This window comes from Camelus dromedarius, chromosome 17 (assembly GCF_036321535.1).
Source record: "Camelus dromedarius isolate mCamDro1 chromosome 17, mCamDro1.pat, whole genome shotgun sequence".
NCBI classification, from domain to species: Eukaryota; Metazoa; Chordata; class Mammalia; order Artiodactyla; family Camelidae; genus Camelus; species Camelus dromedarius.
In genome coordinates, this window is record NC_087452.1 from 17,731,695 (window position 1) to 17,755,618 (window position 23,924).

Sequence of the window (23,924 nt, forward strand, 5' to 3'; positions counted from 1 at the left end):
TAACCACTCATAGGAACAATACACTGAATATGAGCATAATCAGAATTTATATATTTACTAAAAAATCAAAATATACTTTTTTCCCCCCTTTGGGGGGAAGGTAATTAGCTTTATTTATTTGTCTATTTATTTATTTAATTATTTTTCTTAATGGAGGCACTGAGGATTTAACCCAGGACCCCGTGCATGCCAAGCACGCACTCTACCACTGAGCTGTACCCTTCCCGTTAGAACATACTTTTTGAATTCAGGAATAGTAATTTTAGTGGCAATAGCTTCCTTAACCAAAATTTTATATTTTCATTAGAAATGAAAACCTAAGTTAATTTGCTTATTCACGAGTAATAACTTTTTAGTGACAATATTTTCTTCCTACAGAATAATAAAGAGATGTAAGAATACTTACCTTAGGAAAACAGAAGAAATTATTCTTATCAACTCTGTATGTTTTCTGTAAAATCTTCAGAATTTCCCAAATTACGTCTTCTGGAACCATTAACAGGTGTTTTATACACACACACACACACACACACACACACACACACACACACACACACACACAATCCTGTGGTCAAAAACACTGGGAAACATTACATACCATTCCCAGTCCTGCAAAGGCTCAGTGCCTATTTGCATATTTTAGAATGTGAACAGTCTTGCAGTAGATACCCGTTCAAATTTGATTAACCCAGTATTTCCCAAAGTTAACTTTCTGAAAATTAACTACAGCATTTTGCTTCCCACCCCCGCCTCCAAACCCCTATTCCCCAAAGCAACTTTTGGAACAGCTTGTGGAACTAGTTCCTTAAAGCAAAGTTTGGGAAACAGTAGTTTACTGGCTTCTATCTACACAGATTTTGCTGTCTGAATAATATGTAAGGAACTTTGAGTGACAATTGCACCCATTTGGATATAACTTCAGCTGACTCCATAATTAGAAATTTAAAATGCAAATTTTTCTAAAGCAAACTGCCTTTACCATTTAGACATGTTGCAGAGATTTATTTGGATTTGGGTTCAGTCGTATCACTTTCCAGTATATCTGGTATAGGTAATAGGCTCCAAAGACCTATAAATATTGAGCACAAATAAGATTGGCCATGTCCAAATTTTATATATAAACAAGTCTGACAATTTTAATATGGCAAATGTACTCTGTATTTTTTGAGGGGGTCAGGTAGAGGGGAGATACACGTCTTGGGAAAACCGGGAATGGAATGGAAGCTTCTTCATTTATATTCTGTACAAGATGTGTATTACAGATTCGTGTTAGGATGGGTGAGGACATGAAGCCATTGCTACTGAGCTTCAGATGTGGCAGCAAAGAATTAAGAGATCATCACCATCTCTCTCTAAATATAATGAAAATCTAACTTTACAACACTCCTCTTAAATGAGCTTTCCTCATGCTACTTGGCTATGCATTAAATCTTGGCATACACAAAAAAATAAAAACATGGTAGTTCTAAGGGTTCATTTATGTTGGCTGGATTATGAAGATTAACTCCTCAGATGGTGTTCCAAAGAAGTCATCAAATGTAAGGATAATTGAAAATAAAAACCTGAAAAACATTTAAATATTGATAGGAAAGTGAACAGATAGGATACAGTCAAGACACCACGCTTTAGATATATAACATCAGTGTATATCATAAAGGATTAAAAGATTTAATCCTCTAAGGAATATAATAGAGATGTCAGCTTCAGCAAGGCAAATTTTCTTGAAATAATATAATAATTCTCATGGCAGAGGGAAACATGCAGCGTATACAGGTTTAAAACAATTTAAATTTTAGGTCACTTGTGCTGAAGTTGTTTTTAAACTGTGATAAATTGGATTTTTAATTAATTCTCTAAAGTATTCTAATCTTGGGTCCTAGAGACAGACAGGTCCTCTCCTCCAAAGCAACCTGTGGTTTCTGTCACCTTGCCAATTCATAGAAAAAGTTAGCCGTATACTAAAATGCAGTGTTGCTCAAAATGTGAATGTTTCTGTTGATATATATGATGATTTTAGATGGTTCAGGGGGTATTTTTCTTTTTTAATAGTGGGAGTGATTATGATGATAATATAAAAATAGCTACCATTTACCAAATATTTACTATATGCTGCCAAGCAAAAATTCTAGCTTGTTAATTTTAATGGTCTTCACAAGACCACTCGTTGGTAGCTGCTATTATTATTTCCACTGAACAGAAAGGAAATTGAGGCACAGAGAAGCTAAGTAAGTTGCTCAAAATCACACAGCTGGAAGCAGGCAGAGATAAGATTCAAAATCAGGAAATTTAGCTTGAAAGTCCATACTTCATCATTTCACAGATATATCTGTTTTTTTTTAAGTGGGTTTGCTTAATAAAAAATTTAAGAAAGTTTGTGGATATGAAATAAAATCATACAACTTAGAGGCAAACGTCTGATGTTCAGGTAACAATGGGGGGGTGGAGCTAGAGATTAAGGATCCTGATAGATGGTGAAGGAATGTTTATTAAACAGGTCAGAAACTTGGGTTAAAGTCCTGCTACAGACCCCCTAAGAGGAAAAGCCCCAACTTTCAACTTACCTGATTTCAATGTTGCCCAGAAAATTCTCTTGTTCAGATAGGAAATCTTCCTACTTAGACACGTTTTTAAGACATCACACAATCACATTTCTATAGGAAACATAAATGATTCAAATAACTCTGAAAAAGAAAAGGCTTGATTATTGTATATTATAATTTAAGAAAAAAAAATCAAGCTTAAGGAAAAGCTGACAATCAGATCAGAAGCATCACAGCAAGTTTCTTGCTCATTTTCTCCAGAGGTTAAACCAGAAGATTTTTTTAAAAGGGCAGAAGTTTAAGGTCTAGCTAGGGAATAAAGGCATGTTTTGTCTGACATTTCCCAATTCAAATCCAACATTTATCAAATGATTCTTAAGTACTGTATTTAAAAAAAAAAACAGCCAGGAGCTGGCAACCTGGGTATATTAAGCTTTCATTATCACAAATTTGTATTTTAAAAACCCAATCTCTTTTTCGTAAATATGCAGGAGTTTCTCTGACAATTTCTCTCTTTGTAAAACCACCTCTCGCTGAAACATTTTAAATAAAACTCCTATATCTAAAATGAATTCTTGGCATCTGGGAGTTTTAAAACTCCCCAAATTCAGAGCAGGAGATGGTGGGGGGCGGATAGAAGCTGCATAATTATAGTTCAGCCGAGAGCAAGTCATAAAGTAATCAAAAATGTTTAAAACCAAAAAGTAGTATCTTAAGAGTGGCATTTAAAACAAACAAAAAAAAGTACTTACTGGCATTTAAAGTTTTTTCCTGCAATTTGTTATTCATTAAATCAGAAGAAAATGTGTGCTACTGCTTTTTGATAAGGCAAACAATATTTGATACTGGTATTAACTAAACACAATTGGCCACCACTATGTGAAAAACCAAATGCTTTAATGAGGCTACCAAGAACAACAGTTCAGTTATTTCATTGGATACATTAATATCGATCCATCATATACAGTGCTATGGACCATACAGAAATTATTGCTGCATCCGACAGCAGGTGACTAGTATTAACATTACAGTACCAAGCGTCCGCAAGAGACAGTCATTTGTCTTTTTTTTTCAAGAAATAGGGTTTTTTTAATATACTGTTATCAACATCAACTTTTCCCCAGTGCATTTTAAAAAAATATTAATAAGTGCATTCCTTTGTGCTTTATATCTTTTAACTTCCTATGTATTTTATTTGTTCTTATTGCTTTATTATTTTAAAACAACCAGAAAGAACTGTCATCCTATGTATGATCAGGTTGGTTGTACGGTTTTTGGCAAAGTCAGAAGGTTTGGTATTTCCATCGCCTGACCCAGAGGCAGGTGGACAAGTTTGGCATTTTGGTCGCTCCATATGGAGACACGACCCTGGGTCACAGTTCTGCACCCAGGAATGGGGGGATTGGTGTGGACCATCCTCGTGGTCACAAACAGTGAGCCCAGAACACTGCCTCTTGGCTTAGCTAGTCCCTACCACGCACCCACACTCTAGTTGGCAAAAAAGAAATAAATAAAACCACCCCCGAGGTTTTAGCATTCTCCTGAGTGTGCTCACCTGCCCCTCCCAGAAATTGTCTCTTAAGTAGAAAGGGATGGGAAAGCAGGCGGTGGTGAGCGCAGGAGTTGCGAGAGTCAGGGCAGTGGTACAAGATGCCATGCTTTCTTTCAACAAAGCTTTCTGTAAGGTAGCTTCCCCCAAGCCCAGATCCCTGAGCCAGGGGTGAGTCAACCTTGCTCTATTTTTAAGAACCCTCAAAATCAGCTAAGGAAAACTAGCGTCACACCATCGTGATCTCCGACCTTTGCGCCCAGCTCCCGTCCCCCCATATAAATATGAAGAGAAAAATAGACAATGTTATGATTGTATCAATGAACACTATGGTACAATTAGCTGTTCATGCAGATTTGCATCACTAATCTAGGAAAAGAGCTATACAATTAAGGGGGTCGAAAGAATGGGAACTAATTTTCCCTACCCCCTTAAGTCATAAAGCTAGAAAACTGATAGCATCATCACTGCTTCCAAGGATTCTCACTGCCCAACATAGGTGGGAACTATGCGGTTGATTATTTTCATGTAAGCCATCCACTCAGACATCTTAACATTCATTCCTTCTCTCTGAACCCTTCGACACCCCAACACCAGTTCACATTTGACATTTAAACTGTTTTTCTCTAAAACGAAACAAAACAAACAAACAAAAAAAAAACACAACCTCCTGAATAAGGTTTCCTGATGAAAGAAGTTGGCACTCTGTCACTAAAATATATTTCATATTAAAAATATCTGAAGGAAAAGTTGGAAGCTCTTATATTGTCTACAGAGGCACCATGCTACATGTTTCTCTTGATTATAGATACCGCCTTGAAACGTTCCCCTACATTACAGTTCAGTCAGTGCTAGAGACTACTGCTATGTTTAAGGCACTTCATTCTGAATGGATATGCTTTATGCCACTTGCTATTCAACTGTAGGCTGCTACCAAGAAATTCCATTCAACAGCCTGCCTCTTAACACCATATGTCATCTGTATAAAACATCTAGGCCTGACAGAATACATGTAACACTACTGTTATTGCATAGGACGATACAAGTGGATAATGCACTGAAACTAACTTTACAACATTGCTGCTTGTTAAAACATTGTTATCAAGTAACAGTAATTTGCCAATACAGTATTTCTCTTTAAAAAAAAAAAAAATTCAGCAGGTTTGCTGAAATAAACCCCGACTTAAATGACCATAACAGGGGTCTTAACGCTGTGGTTATCAGTCTCCAAGAATATTGCTATTTTTATATCACTAAAAATAAATATGTAAGTTTGTTTCTCTCTAGAAAGCCAGTTTTAACCTATTAATACTACACCTTAAATGTGTGGAAAAACGGTTCCGAGTGAGACTGCAATATACAAAATATTCACAAAGCTCTCTTTAAACGCAAGACCTTGCATAAAAGTTTTCTTCCACGTGTGTACAAAGAATGCGGAAAACCACCGGTGAGTTGTAAAAATATCGAAAACTTGCCATTTTAAGATGCATATTCTAACAAATTAATACAAACACACTGAAAAGAACGATGATAATAAAGAATCTGTACAAATCAAATGAACAGTAATACATAATTTAAAAATAAAAACAGTAAAGCCAATTAGAAATGTGCCCAGTTTGGTTTTCTTATCAAAAGTGAAATTGAAGAGGAAAAAAAAAAAAAAGTAAAGCTTTCAGTGCTCCTGAATATTTTACTTTGAGAGGACATTAATTTCCATTTCAAAATAAAATATATCTTAATGAAAAACTGAATCCCACTCATTGATGAGGAAAACGGTAACAGAGCACAGAGTGAACAAGAGCAAGATGAGACTCCATGTTTCAGAGCTTCGGTCTGCATCTCCCTTCAATTTCAGCTGCTCCTAAGGTATCGGATATGTTTTCTAATCGGACAATCCACATGAAAATGGCTGCATTTTTTTTTCTTTTATGGAATACAGTATTTCTTTAAATAGTTTGTAGTACAAAGATGCTATAAGGGTACTGTGTCTTTAAGGCAGTACCAATGAATCAATACATTTACAAAATGGAAAAGGGTTAGTACGATGGATTTCCTTTTCTCCCTCCTTCCTCTTTTTTTTTTTTTTTTTTTTTTGGTTGCTTTACATTCTTTCAGTTAAACTTTACATTTAATTGCCAAGGAAGCCACAGGCACACGAATCGCAAACCAAGTTTGCCCTGAATAAAAACGGACAGAAATGGCTCTGATGCAAAAATCCTCTTGCTCTGAAAGCCAAAGTCTGGGGCGAATTCAGTTCACAGATACTGTACACCTACTGTACAATACTTTGGAGGCGTGTGGAGTTGTAAAATAGAATATACAAGTCTGTTTCACAAAATTCTAAAAATAAAATATATCCTGGGCTATTTGATAAAGCATGAAAAAAAATCTTTCATATTAAAAGAAAATGATCAAGCAAACCCCTTCAGGTAAATTATGAAATCTGCTAATCAAGAAAGGAAGCAGTCTGTGAGAATGCAGAGCAGGGGGAATTTGCTAGCAAGCATGCTCGGTTTCTTCCATGCTCATACTGCTCCTTCGGCTACTGGTTTTGGATGCTCCGGGGGACACTGAGGAAAGAAGCGGATCAGTTATGCCAACAGGAGAAAGCGTGTCATCCATGAGGATGTCTTCCAGTTTGGATCCCATTTTCATGGGGACGCTATAGGCTTGGTTGCTCTCGGTCCCGGTTCCCAGGCTGTTGTTGAAGGTGATGGTGCCGTCTGTGAGATCCAGGGTTGTGGTACACGTCAGGTCTGCGTGATGCTGGAGGAGGTCTTGGCTGCAGTTCTCAAGAGCGGGTTCCTGCTTGATGATCCGGTTCACCAAATCTGGAGAGCAGAGGCCCGTGGATGGGATCAGGGAAAGTCCATGTGCTCGAGCCTGCATTTCAAGTTCCTAAGAGAGAAGAGAAGAAGAGACACTTAAAGAGGTGGCACGGAGGATTTTAGGGCAGTGAAACAACTGTACAGGAAGCTATCATGCTGGTTACATGTCGTTACGCATTTGTCCAAACTCAAAAGATGTGCAACGCCAACAGTGCACCCTAATGTCAAGTAGGGACTTCGGGTGATAATGAGGTGTCAGTGGAGGTTCACCTATTGTTAAAATGTACCACTCGGACGGAGGATATGCCGAGTGGGGGAGGCTACATACCTGTGGGAATAGGAGGTATATGGGAACTCTCAATACCTTCAGCTAAATTTTGCTCTGAACTTAAAATTGCTTTAAAATGTAAAGTATTTTTTTTTAAATCAGATACTTGAAAAACAATAAATTAAAATAGAATTTTTTGCTATTTCAAATTGATAAATGCCATATTTATAAAAGTACATAGAGTACCACTGGTAACATATGAAATGATTTTTAGGTGGTATACGGATTTTGTTAAGTATTAAATACAGAGACAGTCTCTCCTAGATGTTCACAATGAGGATAAGTTATAAAAATAAAATGTCAAAATGTGAGCTGATGAAAGGAAAATATCCAGTAAATAACATAGTTCCATGGTCCCCAAACTGTGCAGTGATATCCACGGGTACTGCCATGAATTCCCAGGGCACTGGGGATATCTTAAAATTTCAAGGGGAATGCACTCTGCTGTGAGAAGGATCAAACTCAAGAGAGTTGTTCAGTTTCAGCATTAGACTGTGCTGCCTTCTTTTCTATCACATCATATCAACACAAAGCTGGTCTCAGCTGGTTGCTATGATTTAAACAACAACAAAAACAAGTACTGCATGAAAATGTGGAATGAGAACGAGAAATGAGGAGGGCAGTGCCCGATCGGACTCCAAGGCTGGAGAGGTTGTGCAGTGCCCAACAGGTACACACATCCCATTAGCAAGTAACGTGGTTACTTGGAGCTAAAGTAAAAATGCAATTTTTCTCCCAATTGATATGTTTTATATTTCCAAATGGCTACTGAGTTGTTAGGACCCAACAAGGAAATGGAAGGCAGCGAAAAGGTACTAGGATACCAAGAGCACCACGCACTAATGAAGTTTGGGTAGTAACGGCTAAAGTTACAAAAGTTCCATACAAGGAACTCAAGTGGGAGAAGCGCTGTTTCACCCATCTCACCGCGGCAGAGGGAGTTATTTTTTCTAATTTCACAAGAAAGTTCTCATGTGGAAGATGAAAAATCTCTCCCTGCGCTGTTTTCACATCTTTCCTAAAATGGACTGAATTGTGTCCCCTGCCCCAAATCCAATATTGAAATCCTAACCTCCAGGGCCTCAGAATAGGACTATATAAGGAGACAGGGTCTTTAAAGAGGTAATTAAGTTAAAAGGAGATCATTAGGGTAGGTCCTCATCCAATATCCATGAGGACTCATGTCCTCATAAGAAAAGGCTATGAAGACACAAAGACACATGGAGGAAAAACCACGAGAATGGGAAAGCACACAGAAAAGATGGCGTAGGAAAGAAGCCACAGAAAAACCAACCCTGCCCACACCTCGACCTTGGCTTTCTAGTCTTCAGAGCTGTGAGAAAATAAATTTCTGCCGTGTAAGCTGCCTAGTCTGCAGTATTTGTAACGGCAGCCCTAGGGCCTAATTCACTTGCTGAGTATCAGAGACTTGCCCCACTGCCTCATTTCAAATACCTTCCAAACCAGCTCTTCCCCTTTCCCCTCTCTGAGTATCCCTAGACTCCCCTCCCGACAATGAACTGTAGAGACCCCCAATTGATTCCATCTTTCCATGTTTGTGATACAATAAAAATAACAGAATCTACATCTGAAACAAGTCACCCCACATCACGAGAGAGACGGTAGAGAGAGGGAAAAGTACTCTCCACCATGACACAACCTCGCGACCTTTGCCCACAAGCCTAGAAACCCATGTTCCTGAAAAGTCGTGTTCAGCCTGTGTTAAAGGTTGTTTGATCTGCAAGGCAGTCCAAGTGGGAGACGGGAGCCTGAGATGTCACCCAAGTAGGTGCATGTTCCTTTACACCATCTCCAGACACCCGAGTTTCCTGGGCATCATTCTAAAGCCCTCGGCCATTTAATAAAATCGCAGTTCCCGTGATATTAAGGCTTCATATTCCTTCTTCTGTGAACATTTTTGCATGCATCACTTAGAGTGAAAATGAAAGGAACCCCTTAGGCCCAAGCTGAAAACAGGCACTACACTAAAGCTACACCCACATAATGAGAGCAACACCCCTACATGTGTCATTTGCCTTTAAAAAAAAAAAAAGTTAGATTAAGAGAGGCCCACGTCTTACTTTCATCTTTTGTTGTTTAATTAAAACTGTTTACCAGCTGATTAAAGCATCAGACTGCTAAATAATGTGATAAATCTCATCTAGAGAATGCAGGCTCGCTACCTGGCAGAACCTAAAGAATAACGCTTTCTTTGACACGCAGAAGTTCTAAAGGCTGCTTCACTGTCACTAACAGAAACCCCAAGACATTGTCACCGTGGAATTTCTAATTCCTATTTTTCGCAATATTCTTATTTCACATGAATAGATATGTGCAGAACCTTAAAACAAAACAAAGGCTCTCTTTCAAAACAGTGATTTTATTTTAATATTTGTATAAGGAAATAACACCCTAGGACAAGTTGCTTTTATAAATGGGTGTATATACTAAGTCCAAGAGACTGAATGAAGACTTGTGGCTACTTATTGAAGAGACAGAACACAAAACAAGCAGCAAAAGCAAAAAAAAGCAAGAGTGAGAGAAAGGGGAAGGGGGATTTTCAAGTGACACATAGCCTCTATGTCACTACCAAGATTCTAAAAGGCAGCCCTGAGAGAAGAACCATCTTCCGCCTCTCTGATCCAAGACTGAAGATTACTGGAGTGAAGTGAGAGATGGGACGCCTAGAAATGTCGACAGTGTTGCAAGGTATTAAAATATCGGAGATCATTATTATGGGTAAATTACTCTGTTAAGGAAGTTCACCATCAGGGAATAACATCACGGGATGGTCTCTAAAGTGCCATACTCTGCACTGCTGTTCCGCAGGCAGTGGCGTGCGAAACCTGAAAAACAGCCACTGCTCTGTGGCAGAGTCTGGTACAAGTGGGTCCAGCTACTGCAGGAGAAGGTACAAGGTCACTGATCCTTACTGGCCGGGTGTGTTCAAAGTCAGCAAGTAAATTATAATGACTCTTGCAAAGTCCTTTAGTCATTAGCAAAGAGACAGCTCTCCTTTCGCTTCTTTAAAACAGTTTTGGAGGAAGTCATGTCTTTATACTCGGCGTGAAAGGCCAAGTAACTAAGAAGCAGCAGGAGCTGATATCAGACGGATCTCCCATCTTTTGTTTACACTGGTATGTTCATTCCCGAATGGAATGACTGATGAATTCCACGTATGATTAAAATTAGTATTTCTCCAAGAGTATGTAAGGTAAAGTTAGGTATGGGATAACTTCATTACCTGTAACAATTTCTAAAATTTATATCCTGATGATAAGATCTGGGTGTCCCCAGGTTCCCCATAAACACGAGCTATGACCATGGTTGGCTTGCCCCTCATTACTAAGGCACCTCTGTATTTAACAACTACTGTCAATTCTCATTATTTGCAGTAGTTACGGCTTTGGACTGAATGTCTGTGCCTCCTAAAATTTGTACCCAATGTGATGGTATGTGGAGGTAGGGCTTTGTGGGGTGATAAGATCACAGGAGGCCCTTATGAATGAGATTAGTGCCCTTATCAAAGAGACCCCAGAGAGCTCCCTCACCCCTCCTGCCATGTGACCTTACAGCAAGAAGACAGCTATCTATGAATTCAGAAGCAGGCGCTCATCACACAGTGAGTCTGCCAGCATCGTGACTGTAGATTTCCCAGCCTGCAGAACTGTGAAAAATAAATGTTTGTTGTGTAAGCCACCCAGTCTATGGAATTTTTGTTGTAGCAGCACATTGGGCCAAAGACAGTTATGTGCTATAGAGCTGCCATGAACACTGGATGAGTGAACACTAAACCATCGCTCCCAGAGGAAACAGAGGATTAGGTTCCTGCAAGCAAGCGGTCACAACATCTCACAAACCAATCAACATGCAACTTTATGTGTGTTTCTGTTTAAAGACACCTTGTTTAGTACGTGTTGTTGATTCACTAAAATTGAACTCATGGACAACAGGACCATAACTCACATTTGAAAGAAAATTATCTCCGTAAGGCACATCACAGCCTTCTTGTGCTTAGAAACACCAGATGGCATTTCAGGACTCTGCTTAGAGGCCATTTTAAATACCAAAACATGCCCCCCTCCAAAAAAAAAAAAAAAAACCACAAAAATATGAAAAACATGGCACTGAATAGACAGCAAAGAGGACACTTGTTTACAGTACAAGCTGAAACCAGAAGGGAGAGCAATGCCTTGTCCAATCGTAAGTGGGAACAAATGCACCAGACATGCCAACTTCACCACCTTGCACAAGTCTGCAAATGAGCATCCCAGTGCCTCAAGGGTTGACTTTGGGGTTTCAGATACATTTTCACGAGGAAGCAAAAGCACAAAGTGGAATCCACAAATAATGAGTACAGACTGCGTTAGGGCTCCATAAGTCTACTCCCTCATGGCTCATTATACCCTTTCTCCTTCTATCTTCAAGTCAGTGACATGCAGTCGACCTCACCCAGCCCCCACCGTGTACCTGGATTCTGAGTAGCAGATGCCGATTGGCGTGCTCCAGCTTCTTCTGTCTGTTTTCAAGCTCTTTCGCGCGCTGCTGTTCTCGTTGCAACTTCCGGATATAGTCCACAGACGCTTTTAAAATGGTTCCCTTGTTCCAGCGCATGTCTCTGGGATGAAAATGGAAGGAAAGAAACTCTTTTTTTAGGATTTGAGGCTCCGTGAAAATTCAATATTCAGAGCATTCAGTTTCTAAAGATCGGATAACTATGAGTTGATCATCTTTATCACTCACTGAGGGCTTGACATGCAGTGGACACCGTCTAACCCACTTGTTCTACAAGGTCTTACTCTACCTGGACAAGCGCCTTGAGAGGGAGGGATGTTGTGTATGTGCTGAAACAGAGACTAGTCTACTTGACCTAGGTCCCTGAGCTGTACATGGAGGTGGAGTCAGGACTTAAATTTAGCTCTGATCATGACAAAGTCAATATTCTTGAACACTACGTTAAATAATTATATGTCTTCAGAGCTCTAAAAGTTAACTCATTCAGACAGATGGAATAGCTATGGTAAAAAAAAAATTCTGTGAGATCTCACTACTTGATTGTATGTGGCACAAAAGTAGTGTCCTTGGATTGTATCATGAATATTCATGGACAAGTTATCAACCTCTCTTAGTCTCCGCATCGTCATCTATAAGATGGTAATACTATACTCATATGAACAGCCTCATAGGTATGCTGTTAGAATCAAAGGAGGCACTTCATATGAATATCCTGGGAACAGTTTATAGAGTGCAGTTCAAACAATGGAACAGACACTGTGTTAACAATTCACCATGGTAATTACAATAGTTATCTTAACTAGCATTTACTGTGTGACAGGTACTTTTTAAAGCATTTGACAGCTCATTTAATTGTAACAACCTCAATGGGTAGCCACTAATATTATCCCCACTTTACAGACTGGAAAAGAAAGGCACAGAGAGGTTAAGTAAGTTGCCCAAAGTCACACAGCCAGTAAGTGGTAAAGCCGGGAGAATCTTGCTTCAGACTCCGTGCCCTAAACAACTCTTCCTCTTATGTCATTGAGTCCTCAAAACAAGTAGACGAGGTAGGAATATTCTGTTCTGCCCTCCCCACCTTTTTAAAAAAACTGATGAGCAAAATGAAGCATGAGAATTCAAGTATCTTGCTCAAGGTCAGACATCTAATAAGGGACTGTTTTGGAATTCCAACCCAAGCAGCCTGAGCTTGGTGCTTTCAGTTTTTAATCACTGTAGCTCTAATGTACTCATATATGAGAATATTAAGAATGCCATTAAAATGTAGGCAAAAGTGAGTTGAAAAATTCAGAGTGCTCCAGAAAAATAATTAAGAATAAAATTATAACTACATAAGTAGTATTCCTGTAGTGCTTTAAATTAACCTGAGCTCTTTTATAGGCGATATTCATGATGATAACGACAATGGTGAAAACAAAAACAATTTAATGTATGGAAAACCTCCTACCCCATAATCTACGGCTGCTAAAAGCAGATCGGAAGTATCAGCTGGGATGTGGGAACGGAGGGCCATTAAAACAAGCCACCACGTAATTGATCCTCATATGGGTTAGATGAAGAAGAAAACAGAAGCCCTCCCATGAGAGGCCGAGTTACTGCCCCCAGAGAATTCTCTGGGGTTGATCCCTGGGGTCTGAGCACCCAAGATGGCAACCCAGGGAGGTGTCCTCGGATACCAGAGTGAGCACAAAGCCAACCTGCCTCATGTTCAGGGCTGAGAAGAAAGTAACAGAAACTTCAGCAGCCACAGAGAAATAAAATTATAGTGGAAGATGCCTTAAGTAGGCCAGTAAGGTGGGAAACCAGCATTGAAACCTATTAGCAGCCACTCAGTTTTTAAGAACAGACTATTCCAACCAATTATCTTGGGTGTTACTTCCTTGTGAGACCCAATTAATCCATTATGCTTTGGGGTTTTTGAACCTTTCTTTTTTCTTTTTGCAATGAGAGCAACCCTTTTTTTCACACAAAAGTGTAAACAGATCCCCAATATCTAAATCAACAAAAGCAGATCTGCTGTAGGGCAGGAGAGGGTATGGGGCTGAGACCCTGACCAGCTAGACCATATCTCTACTGCAGCTTCAAAGTCTGCTCCAGAAACCTGCTACAGGGAAGCCCCTGTAACAGATGATAGTCCATTTTATCTTCAAACAATGCCTACAATTAAAGATCATTATCAGTTCAGATTATAAACATGTAAGTATTCTAATACAATAGGGAAGGAAGATATGCAAATAGAGGCCTTCACTACAGCCCCATAATTTCATAATATGTTGTTAAAGAGACCCACGTGCCACAGTTTAAAAGAATACGCTAAAAAAGTGAAAGCTGATAAAGAACAGGAAAATGGGAATTCAATTTCAACTATCATGCAAGACTGACTATTGGAAATGAAGGTCACAGCCCCTTCGTAGGATAAATTTGTGTGGCAGAACTGAGAATCTGAATGTTTTGAGTTTCAAAACGGCTTTCCTTGAAACCTGGGAAAGCAAAATGGTGATGATGGAAACCGTGCTTAAACATCCATCAAAACCACCTTAGAACGGGCAATGGTTTTATTTTATTTTGTCACAAATTCCCCAACAATAATGTGAATAGCAAATTTAATAAGCCTTGCATGAATAATGCTTGATTTCATCTTCACATTTTATTAGGGAGCTAAAAGGTCACAGTCAAAGGCTAATTTCACAGAATGCCTTCGGGAGCCATTAAAATGTATACACCCTCTAGCCCCTTACTTCAAATGGGCCAATTTCTAATGGATAAAAATTGTGTATTTGTTGTCCAATTTGCTGATGTTGCTGGTAAGAAAATTATCTTTACAACTGTCATCTCTGAAAGAGATGAGATTGAAAGCTGAAATCCAAATAAGCTAACCTGTACTTATAAGAGGATTAAAAATTACTTTTTTCCCCTAGATCGGTAAAACAAACAGAGGGCATGTTAAGTTTTTGAGGAAGAAAATGACCTTTTATCTGTTGAATATTGTTAAACTTGAAATCTTCAACATCAGCTCTTAGTGCCCGTAGATACTGTGTGAGTTTAAGGGCCAATAAATAGACAACATATCTTGCTTTATCAGCCACTGAAATCTGTCCTGTATGATACTGATACTCTCTGTCTCAGTATGAACTGATAAAAGAATTTTTTTAGTAGCTTGGTGTTTATTTGCCAAGGATTCTCAGATTTCAGGGAGCCACCTCCTCATATCCAAAGCTGAATAGCTCATGTCCAATAGTCCTTTGGAACAATTCAGTTTATTTCTCTCGAAATTTCAGATTGATGACACTAACCAAAAGAAAGGGGCAAGAATACGAGTATTCACAAAGGGAGCCTAAGGGAGAGGGGGTACTTCTTGACTCTAGTTTTTATAACTGCGTTTTTGCAACATATGAAAAAAAAACATTAAGGTAAGAAAAAATATTCGATGCAGATTAACATGCAATTGTACTCACGGATCATTTGACTTGGGAATCAAAGTACCTAGTTCCTTGATGCGGTCATTTATGTTAAATCTTCTTCTTCGTTCAACTTCAAGAAAAGAGCACAGGAAAGGGCTATTAGCAATGGTATCAGATACGCTGGGCATATCTCATTAAAGGCACGTGCATATTAACTCTGCTGGGTCAGGATGATGGAAACCTGAATCTGTATTTCCCCATTATTTTCCTGTTTTGGGTACCGAGATTAAAGGACTTTAAAAGATGAGCTACCTTTGGGCAGAACTCTATCATTTACCAAGTCCTGAGATTGTAATTTCTCATCTGATCCTAGTAACTCCTGAGATTGGAGTTACCATCCTTGGTGACAAATGACAGAACCACCTTGGTGATATTAGGGACTTGGCGAGGATACCCAGCAATAAATAGGGAAGAACCTGAAATCAGTTCTGATCCCCAAGGCGACCAGCTTTCTGCAAAGGGCCAAATAGTGAGTACTTTGCAGTCCAAACAGCAAAAGTAAGCATATTATGTATATACTTACACAGCAAGAGAGAAAATAAATTCCTACAAATTTTGTGTTGACAAAATTGAAAATGTACTACTATCAACTGGATACAATTTTTTGCAATGCAAGCCTACTGACAAGAAACATCTGAGATGTTGAAATTTGGATTTTATACAATTTTCACATGTCACAAAATATTATTCTTCTTTTGATTTTTTAAAACCATTTAAAAATGCAAAAAACATTCTTGGCCTGTAGGCCATACAAAAACCCCTTCTCAAGCCCAGTGTTGCCCAATAGGAATAGAGCACAAGTTTCATATGTAATTTTCAATTTTCTAGTAGTCATGTTAAAAAAGTAAAAAGAGGTGAAATTCACTTTAATACTTTTATTAAACAATATATCCAAAATATTATATAATTTCAATATTATATATAGATTACATTAAAATTTTATAAGTTAGATATTTTACATTCTTTTCTCATACTAAGTTTTCAAAATCCAGTGTACAATGTACACTTACAGCATGTCACAACTAGTCACATTTCAAGTGCTCAATAGGCAGATGTGTTGAGTGGCTATTGTACTGGATAAAATAACCCTAGAAATCAAGCATCTTTAACTATACTATGCATTCTAACAGCGTTCCTCTTTTATAAATCCAATTATACGTTCAACTAAATTATCATCTTCTTAAGGGAGGGTGAAACAGTGCACATATGAGTTAATAAATGTTTTTAATTTACCTGGTCTGGCAAATAAATTCCAAATAACTTAAAGTCTAATAAATTGGATTAAATATATTAATATTTTACTTTACACATATTATAACCTAATACGTATTTATATTGGACTCACTAATATTCTGTACACTTTGATAAATAATATTATTCAGTACTTTCTCAATATATATTGCATTTTTCTTAGCTGAGTGATTATTTCTATGATTAAATCAGGCATGTATAATACTGTCTTAGCATCAGACTTTTATAAAAATAGAAAAAGTAAGTGATACTCAGTGGCTCTGAAGAAGCTTTTGGACCTCTGATCTTCTAGCTAAACTTCCTCCAAAACTATGAAGCATGAGCTGTTTAGTTCCTTTTTCCAAGCATATTATAGTTACAAAAAATTAAACAATACTGAAATCAATAAAATGAAGTAAAAGTCCCCTATTATCCAGATACCAGCACTGCAACATTTCTGATGTATCCTTTGTGATTATTTTTATGCTCTAAGGATAAATACATGCAGCCTAGATGTCAATTCAGAACACAGTTTCTGGGACTCTTCCTGATCTACATTCACTTCACGGTGATCTCATTTGGTTGCGTAGATTTGAAGAACACACGTACACTGATGACTTCACCCTTCTATTTCCAGCCCAGACATCCCCCCAGAATGCAATGCTTGCAAGTCTGACTGCTAGATGTTTCCATATGGAGGTCTAATGGGCAGCCCTAACACTCCAAACTTGAGCTCCTGGTCTTCCCCACTCAAACAGCTCCACCCACAGGCTTTCCCACCTCACTTAATACAACTGCGTCCTTTAAGTTGCTTTAGGCCAGAACCTTGGAATCAATTCTATACCTCTATTTCTTTCCCATCTGCTCCATCATCAAAATCTGCTGTCTCTACCTTCAAACTATTTCCAGAATCTGTCCAACTCCAGCCTCCAACCTCCACTGCAACTTGACAGAAGCCAGCATCGCCTCTTGCCTGGATTACTGCAATCCTCCTGGTGGCACCACTACTTCACCCATGCCCACCGCTCCCTACCTCTTTAGTATCTCTGAAACACAGCAGCTGTTAAAAGATAAGTCGGAGCATGCCAGTCCTTCACTGAAAACCCTCCAATCGCTTCCCTTCTCACCTAGATAAAACCCACCTCCTCGAGGCGTCCTACAATGATCTGGGGGCTCCCATTCATTTGACCGTATTTCCATTCCTCTCCCTCTGTGACCACATTCCTATGCTGACTCAGCTGTGTCCCCCCTACCCCTCACCTGCCATGGGCTTCTTGCTCTTCCTCAACCAAGCCAGACACACTCCCCTCTTTAGGACCTCACACTGCTGTTCCCCCTGCCTGGACCACTCTTCCCCCAGATATGCGAATGGCTCTGCCCTCACCCCCCTCAGGTAACGACTCAAATTTACCTATGAGCCTTCCCTGACTATCTATTTAGAAGTCAACTACCACCTCCCATACCCATCCTGACATTCCAGACCCTTGTCTGCACCTTGGTTCCTCAAAGAACTATCTACCATCCACATGTTTCTTTCATTCATCCACAAAGCTCTATACCATCTAGTATCTGCATTTTTTTTTGGCCTGTTGAGTCATATGTTTATTCCCTGTTGCATTCTAAGTATCCACATGAGCCTGGCACATTATACACCCCTCAATAACTATGCACTGGATAAAGAATGACACAGTCAAAGCAGAATTACACTAAAAACCAATCTGCATCTATCTTTTCTCACTTACCAGCACATAGCTGACACCTTCCACAGTCAACATTTATATGTACTGCATTTCATTTTTAATTCAGTGCCAACCCACCCCAATTAGTTTTTTTTATTATAAAAGTGATATATGCTTGCAAAAAAAAATTACAAAACATTCAGAAGTGTATAAAGAGAAAAAGAAAGAATCAACTCTTTATACCATCTAGCATCTATATGCCTGAGGAAATTGTTCATGGTATGGCTAGCTCCTAGATCTTACACACACACACACACACACACACACACACCCCTAGACAGTGTGTTCTTCTACACAATGGGATCCTATACATACTATTCTGCCGTTTGCTCTCCTCGCTTAGTAATATAGTGTAGACAAACCAACCCCATTCTTCTTAAGAGCCAGTGAGTACCCCTTACAGAGATGCACCATGATTTATTTACAAATCCCTACTGCTGAATATGTAGACTATTTCCAATTTCTCCCTCTTTTTCAAGGGTACAATGACTGCTTCTGCCAGTGCTCACATGTACTTCTCATTCCTACTGCAGTATTTATCCTGTACTGAAAACACCATCTGCGTGTATCTGTTTGCGCACCTATTCTGTCTGCCCCTGACTCGAACGTAAGCTCCTCAGGGTGGGAGAGCTGTCTGTCTGGTTCACTTCTGGAAAAAGGTGCCTTGTACGTCATGGGGCTCACTAAGCAGCTCTGAATGAATACACTAATGTGTCCTTCTGCCCATTTTGGCAAGGACTCTTACAAGATAAATTCCTAGAGGAGGAAAAGCCATGCTTCCGGGCCATCGAACCTTAAGTATTAATTTCCAGTGGTTCAATGAGATCTTCAGATTGTTTTCGAGCCTTCAGAGTTGGAGCTGATCATGTTTGCCCTTTACTGACAACCCTGAACTTGAGCGTTTAGGTGACTAAGTCAAGGCAGATGACTTGTTTTTGACAAGATCCAGCTTACTTTTCCACATTTCAGTTAGGAGAAGTTTTGGATACTAACTATCTTATTGTTAAGGTATTTTAAAAGAAAAAATATCTCAGAGTAAAATTACTTGGAAGCTAGAGGAGGCCTTAGAAATGTTAGCCCAAATCCCTTGGTTAAGAGATGAGGAAAGCTTCTTACATGTGGAAGGGGAACTGGAAAGGGCAGTATCTATTAAAAGAAAAACTCACACACACCCTTCCCCCGGAGACCCAGCGATTCCATTTCTTAGCACTTAACCTGGAGAAACAAACTCCCCTGGACCCAGAGAGGCGTGTCTGCAAATGTTCACTGTGGCACTGTTTACAGTAGGGAGGAACTGGAAACAACACAAACACTGAGCAGGAGGAGGATCACTAGATATCACAAGTCACACTGTGGAATACTATGCAACCGTTTTTATAAAGGAGGTAGATCTAGATTCATGGCAGCAAAAGGTCTTTAGGACATACTGTTGAGTGAAAAAGCAAGCAGCAACAGATGCAGACAACAGGGCACTGTTTGTGTTAAAACATCCACAGAACAATGCTATCACATTCTCTGTGTGCATGGGTAAGGCTGTGTATTCCTAAATACGCGGAAAGAAGTTGGAAAGATGAACAGCAAATTGAAAAAAAAAACAAAAAAAAACCCAATTATTTTTAGGGATCAAAGGAGAACTCTGGCCTTTTGCTATCCTTTTTATAAGGACAAAGTGTTTACATATAACTTATATTCTTAAAAATCAATTTAAGAAAAAGAGAACAGGAGGCCATGAGATAAGAAATTCACACACACACACATACACTATTTTTTACTTCCAAGCCCAATTCCTTTTTCCCTTTTATTTCTTTATGAAACAAAAACCTTAAGTTTTCATAGGAAAAAGCTAAAAGATTTGATCAAGAGTAAATCAAGCATGCAAAACAATTTTTTTTTCAATGTTAGAAGGCTCCTTTTTTTCTGTCACAGCTACCGTCAGAAATGTGGGAGGCAAGCTCACCCAGTGACTCCCCTCCAGATGTTTCATTTTTTTCTTTCAAATCTCACTGGAGAAGGTGATCCCATAATTCCCTTTTGTTAATAAGTTCCATTGCAAGCAACTTATAATTGGGTAGTTGGGGATCAAGACTCCTTCTTACCAAAAATAATAATAATAATAAAAAACTACTTCAGGTACTAAAAACAAGTGCATGTGTGTTTGTGTGTGTGTGTGTGTGTGTGTGTGTGTGTGTGTGTGTGTGTGTGTGTGTATAAAATTCAATTTGATCTGAGACTAAAATACAGGGAAAATATATACTTTAGTCTCTCAAAAACACAATTTTCTTCCAGAAAATGTACGTTCAATAGATGAAATCAATTTCCTTCCATAATGTCTGGAAATTTTTTGATGTAAGAGGGAACATCAACTCCAATAAAATGAACATAAAACCAACTTACTCAGGTTGTGATTGTCCTTTTTTTGCCTCTCTTTGGCCAATGCTCTCGCTTCAGATTCTGTGGGAAAAATACACGCTGTGCACGTGAATGAAGCAATTAGAAAATAGAACTGTTGAAGGCACACAATAATGTAAACTACAAAATACCTCATTTTTTAACCAAATGGATGCTTATCTGACTTAACTCTAAATAAAAATAGGGTTTAACATTTTTTCACTTTTAAAAGGTTTGCTTTTTTTTTTTAATCAATAGATACAAAATAAATACAAAAACTCAGCTTCTACAAGATGGTAAAAGACCAGTAACAAAATGTCTGACTCACTGTAAACATACAGGTATGAACAAGGAGAAAACAAAACAAAACAAAACTAGAAGCTATGGAAATGTGCTGTTGATAGTGTGTTATCAGGAGTCAAATTTAGGCGAGAGAACTTTTCGGTCTTCCTTTGATGCCTTCGTAACACACTTATGTGAAAACTGATTCGTGGAAATGAACTCGTTATTTAAGAACCTGGAGCCAGGTTCTGTCAGAACCTGCTAGGATGAAATTATTCAATGACTCTTAAGGGCAACTATTTACTAGTCTGAGTTTATAAAAACAAAAGCAGGCATAGAGTACAAAGGCATTTATTTGGTGGCAACCCCATTTGTAAAAGTCTATTTCCATAGCAACTCTTGTGATATCTCTGTGGTAAGGGATTACTTTCTGCCTTACAGAGAGCAAAATAAAACAAGAAAAACAACAACAACAACAAAAAACCTAGAACCATGTTGTTTGACGAATCCTGGGATTCAGGAACCTCTGTTATTTTTCTTTTCAGGAGTAATATCCAAAACATTACACTACCATACTCCAAAATTTAATTTCAAAATAGAAATCTTTTCAGCATAACATGTAGCATATTTATTATATGTGTTTTATATATGTATGTATGTACATATATATATATATATATATATATATATACACACACACACACACACACACATATACAGATATAGATAGATAAATAAATAATTCAGAAGTTGAATTACATCAATTGGGAAGATCAGTCTAAATCATTTTCTAGGTTTTTTTCCTCACATGGAAGCATGACAGGTCACTTTTATTCACACATCCCCCACTTAGGCATCTGAACTTTTTTGTTGTTTTCTTTTTTTGCTTTTTGTTTTTTCAGCTTTCCAGCCCCACCCCACAGTTCTCTGCTTGTTAACCTCAACCTATCAACTCTGGACCAGCTCTGGTCAAGGCAACCCAGTGAGCCAGGCAAGCCATCTAGTGCTTGCAAGCACACCCTTCCCCCTGAGGCTGGATCCCTGACCTTGGGGAGGACAGCCCTAGGCCATGCCTGGGCACTCTCCTGCAGCCTTAGGGTATTCTTTAGTACCTGTCCTCTCTTAGCAGCTGATTGCCCGGCCAAGGTTGAGGATTCTTTATTTTAACCCTTTTCTGTTCAAATCACTGTGTGGTTTCTGCTTCCTGACTGGACCCTAATTGTGGTGCGAAAAGTGGGCTTAATAAAGATAGTATTTTTCCCCCTAGGTCAGATCTGTTGACTCCCAAGCCTATTCTTTTTTGTCTACATCCTGCTGCTTCCAAGCTATCAGCAGTCAGAACCCCATTTCCTGTCCCCTTTCTCCTTTTCCTGACATTTTACCCTGGTCCACTCCAGACTGGTCATTTTGTAAGACACCAGTGACTCTAGAAGCATACTGTCCATTATATCTGCTTTTGGTTCTAGTTTAATAAATGTATACCCCCTTCCCCCATTTCTCCCGCATCCCCCCCAACCTGCCCGTTGTTTTCTTTTCTTTTTGAAGAAACAATCATATACATAATTCAAAACTCCACTCTGCACTCAAGTAAGAATTTTATGCATATTCCTCGAACCACATTTTATCATTATCTAACATAGATTTCATTTAACTATATTTTCTAAGACTTCATTGTACTTTCCCTTCTTGGTAGGGTACTATCAATGGTTTTTATGTATTAATTCATTAATTGTCTTTTTAAAACCGAATCAATGATTTAAAAAAAAAAAGTCTTTCTCCTGCCACAATTTTCTGTAGTATTTTTTAAAAAGACATTCTTGAACAGAACAGGAATTTTCTGTACCAAATCTCTATTCCATAGTCTCAGTCTGTTCACCCAATCCTGTCTGATGCAAGGACCAAATAATAAAAGGGGGATGAGGTAAAGGCCATAAAATTCCGCATGGTAGGATGCCAGTTCTAATACAGTTTTGTCATGTTTTAATGGCCAAATGTCTTCCTTAGAGCGTTAAACAAAAATGGCGAAATAGGTAATTTCACACTTGCCTCAGGAACCAGAGATACCCATTGCTCCATTTGATCATTTATTTTTTCACTCAATGCAATAAATCTTTTGTACATGATAGAGCAAAAATAACAGGAGGCATCCGAAGATGGAAGAAATATATTCCTACCCTATCCTAACTGTGGGCTTGAATGTGTGTCAAAGGAAAGTGCAGACCAGGGTTCTCAAAATCAAACACTTCTAGGGGCCGGGCAAGTAAGGAAAACACCAGACTGGGTAGAGACATTTTATAATTGAAAATGCTGCCTGCTGCCTGCTGCCTGCATCCCAAAGGGACAGCCGCCACAGGCACAACGATGGGTGTCTCGGAGCAGTAGCGCCATGGATTGAAGGTGGCTTGATTCCCCGGACTTCCAGCAACACTGGAAACCAGGATTTTCAAATTTAAATCCTCCATCTTAAAATACTGCTCAGTGTTTTAACCACTGCTGAGACCTAAAAACATATGTCTGAAAGTTGGAAACAGTTCTGGAGGTCACAATTTGGATAACTTTGCTTATCAGAAAATTAACAGAAAATCCCCAGTAAGAGGCACATTTGCTGGGTATTTACCTGTGAGCTCCCTTTTTATGTTGGGTAGGTTGGCTGGACAGGAGTTGCTGATGGTGAGGCCTGGGGGTGGCAGGCCTTGATTTCCATAAAGGTCAATCAAGTTTCCAGAGACAGGTAACTAGAGAGAGAGAAAACCAGTAACGGAAATGAATTGTTGAACAATTCCTAAGTTATTCAGTGAGAAAATCCATATCCTATTCCAGACTTCATTTAAAAGAAATGGTTTGATGTAAAAAGTCATTTTTAGAATATGAAAACAAATATATGTATGTATATGCATGACTGGGACACTGTGCTGTACACCAGAAACTGACACGTTGTAACTGACTGTACTTCAATTAAAAAAAACTCAGTTTTAAACATAGGAAAACATGAGATGTTTACCTTTTCATTCATTCACAGATATATGGTCTCCTTAGTGGGTTCCCTTGGAGAGAGGAAAGGAGG

The 23,924-nt window shown here is 38.8% G+C and overlaps 1 protein-coding gene across 10 annotated transcripts in view; it reads right to left on the reverse strand.

Annotated features, from left to right (window-relative positions):
- Window positions 1-3,420: 3,420 nt before the first annotated feature.
- The window catches only part of MITF (melanocyte inducing transcription factor), a 209,327-nt gene continuing 188,823 nt past the window's right edge, over window positions 3,421-23,924 (reverse strand). For 6 of the 10 annotated variants that reach the window (XM_031470722.2, XM_031470733.2, XM_031470721.2 and 3 more), the window contains 5 exons: window positions 23,478-23,595; window positions 20,585-20,659; window positions 15,216-15,291; window positions 11,716-11,863; window positions 3,421-6,987 (listed from right to left, as the gene is read on the reverse strand). In XM_031470722.2, the coding sequence (XP_031326582.1) occupies window positions 6,586-6,987; window positions 11,716-11,863; window positions 15,216-15,291; window positions 20,585-20,659; window positions 23,478-23,595 (819 nt within the window). In that variant the 3' untranslated portion in view covers window positions 3,421-6,585. The remainder of the gene's footprint in view (window positions 6,988-11,715; window positions 11,864-15,215; window positions 15,292-20,584; window positions 20,660-23,477; window positions 23,596-23,924) is intronic. The other 4 variants (XM_031470724.2, XM_031470723.2, XM_031470734.2 and 1 more) reach the window with 1 other exon arrangement.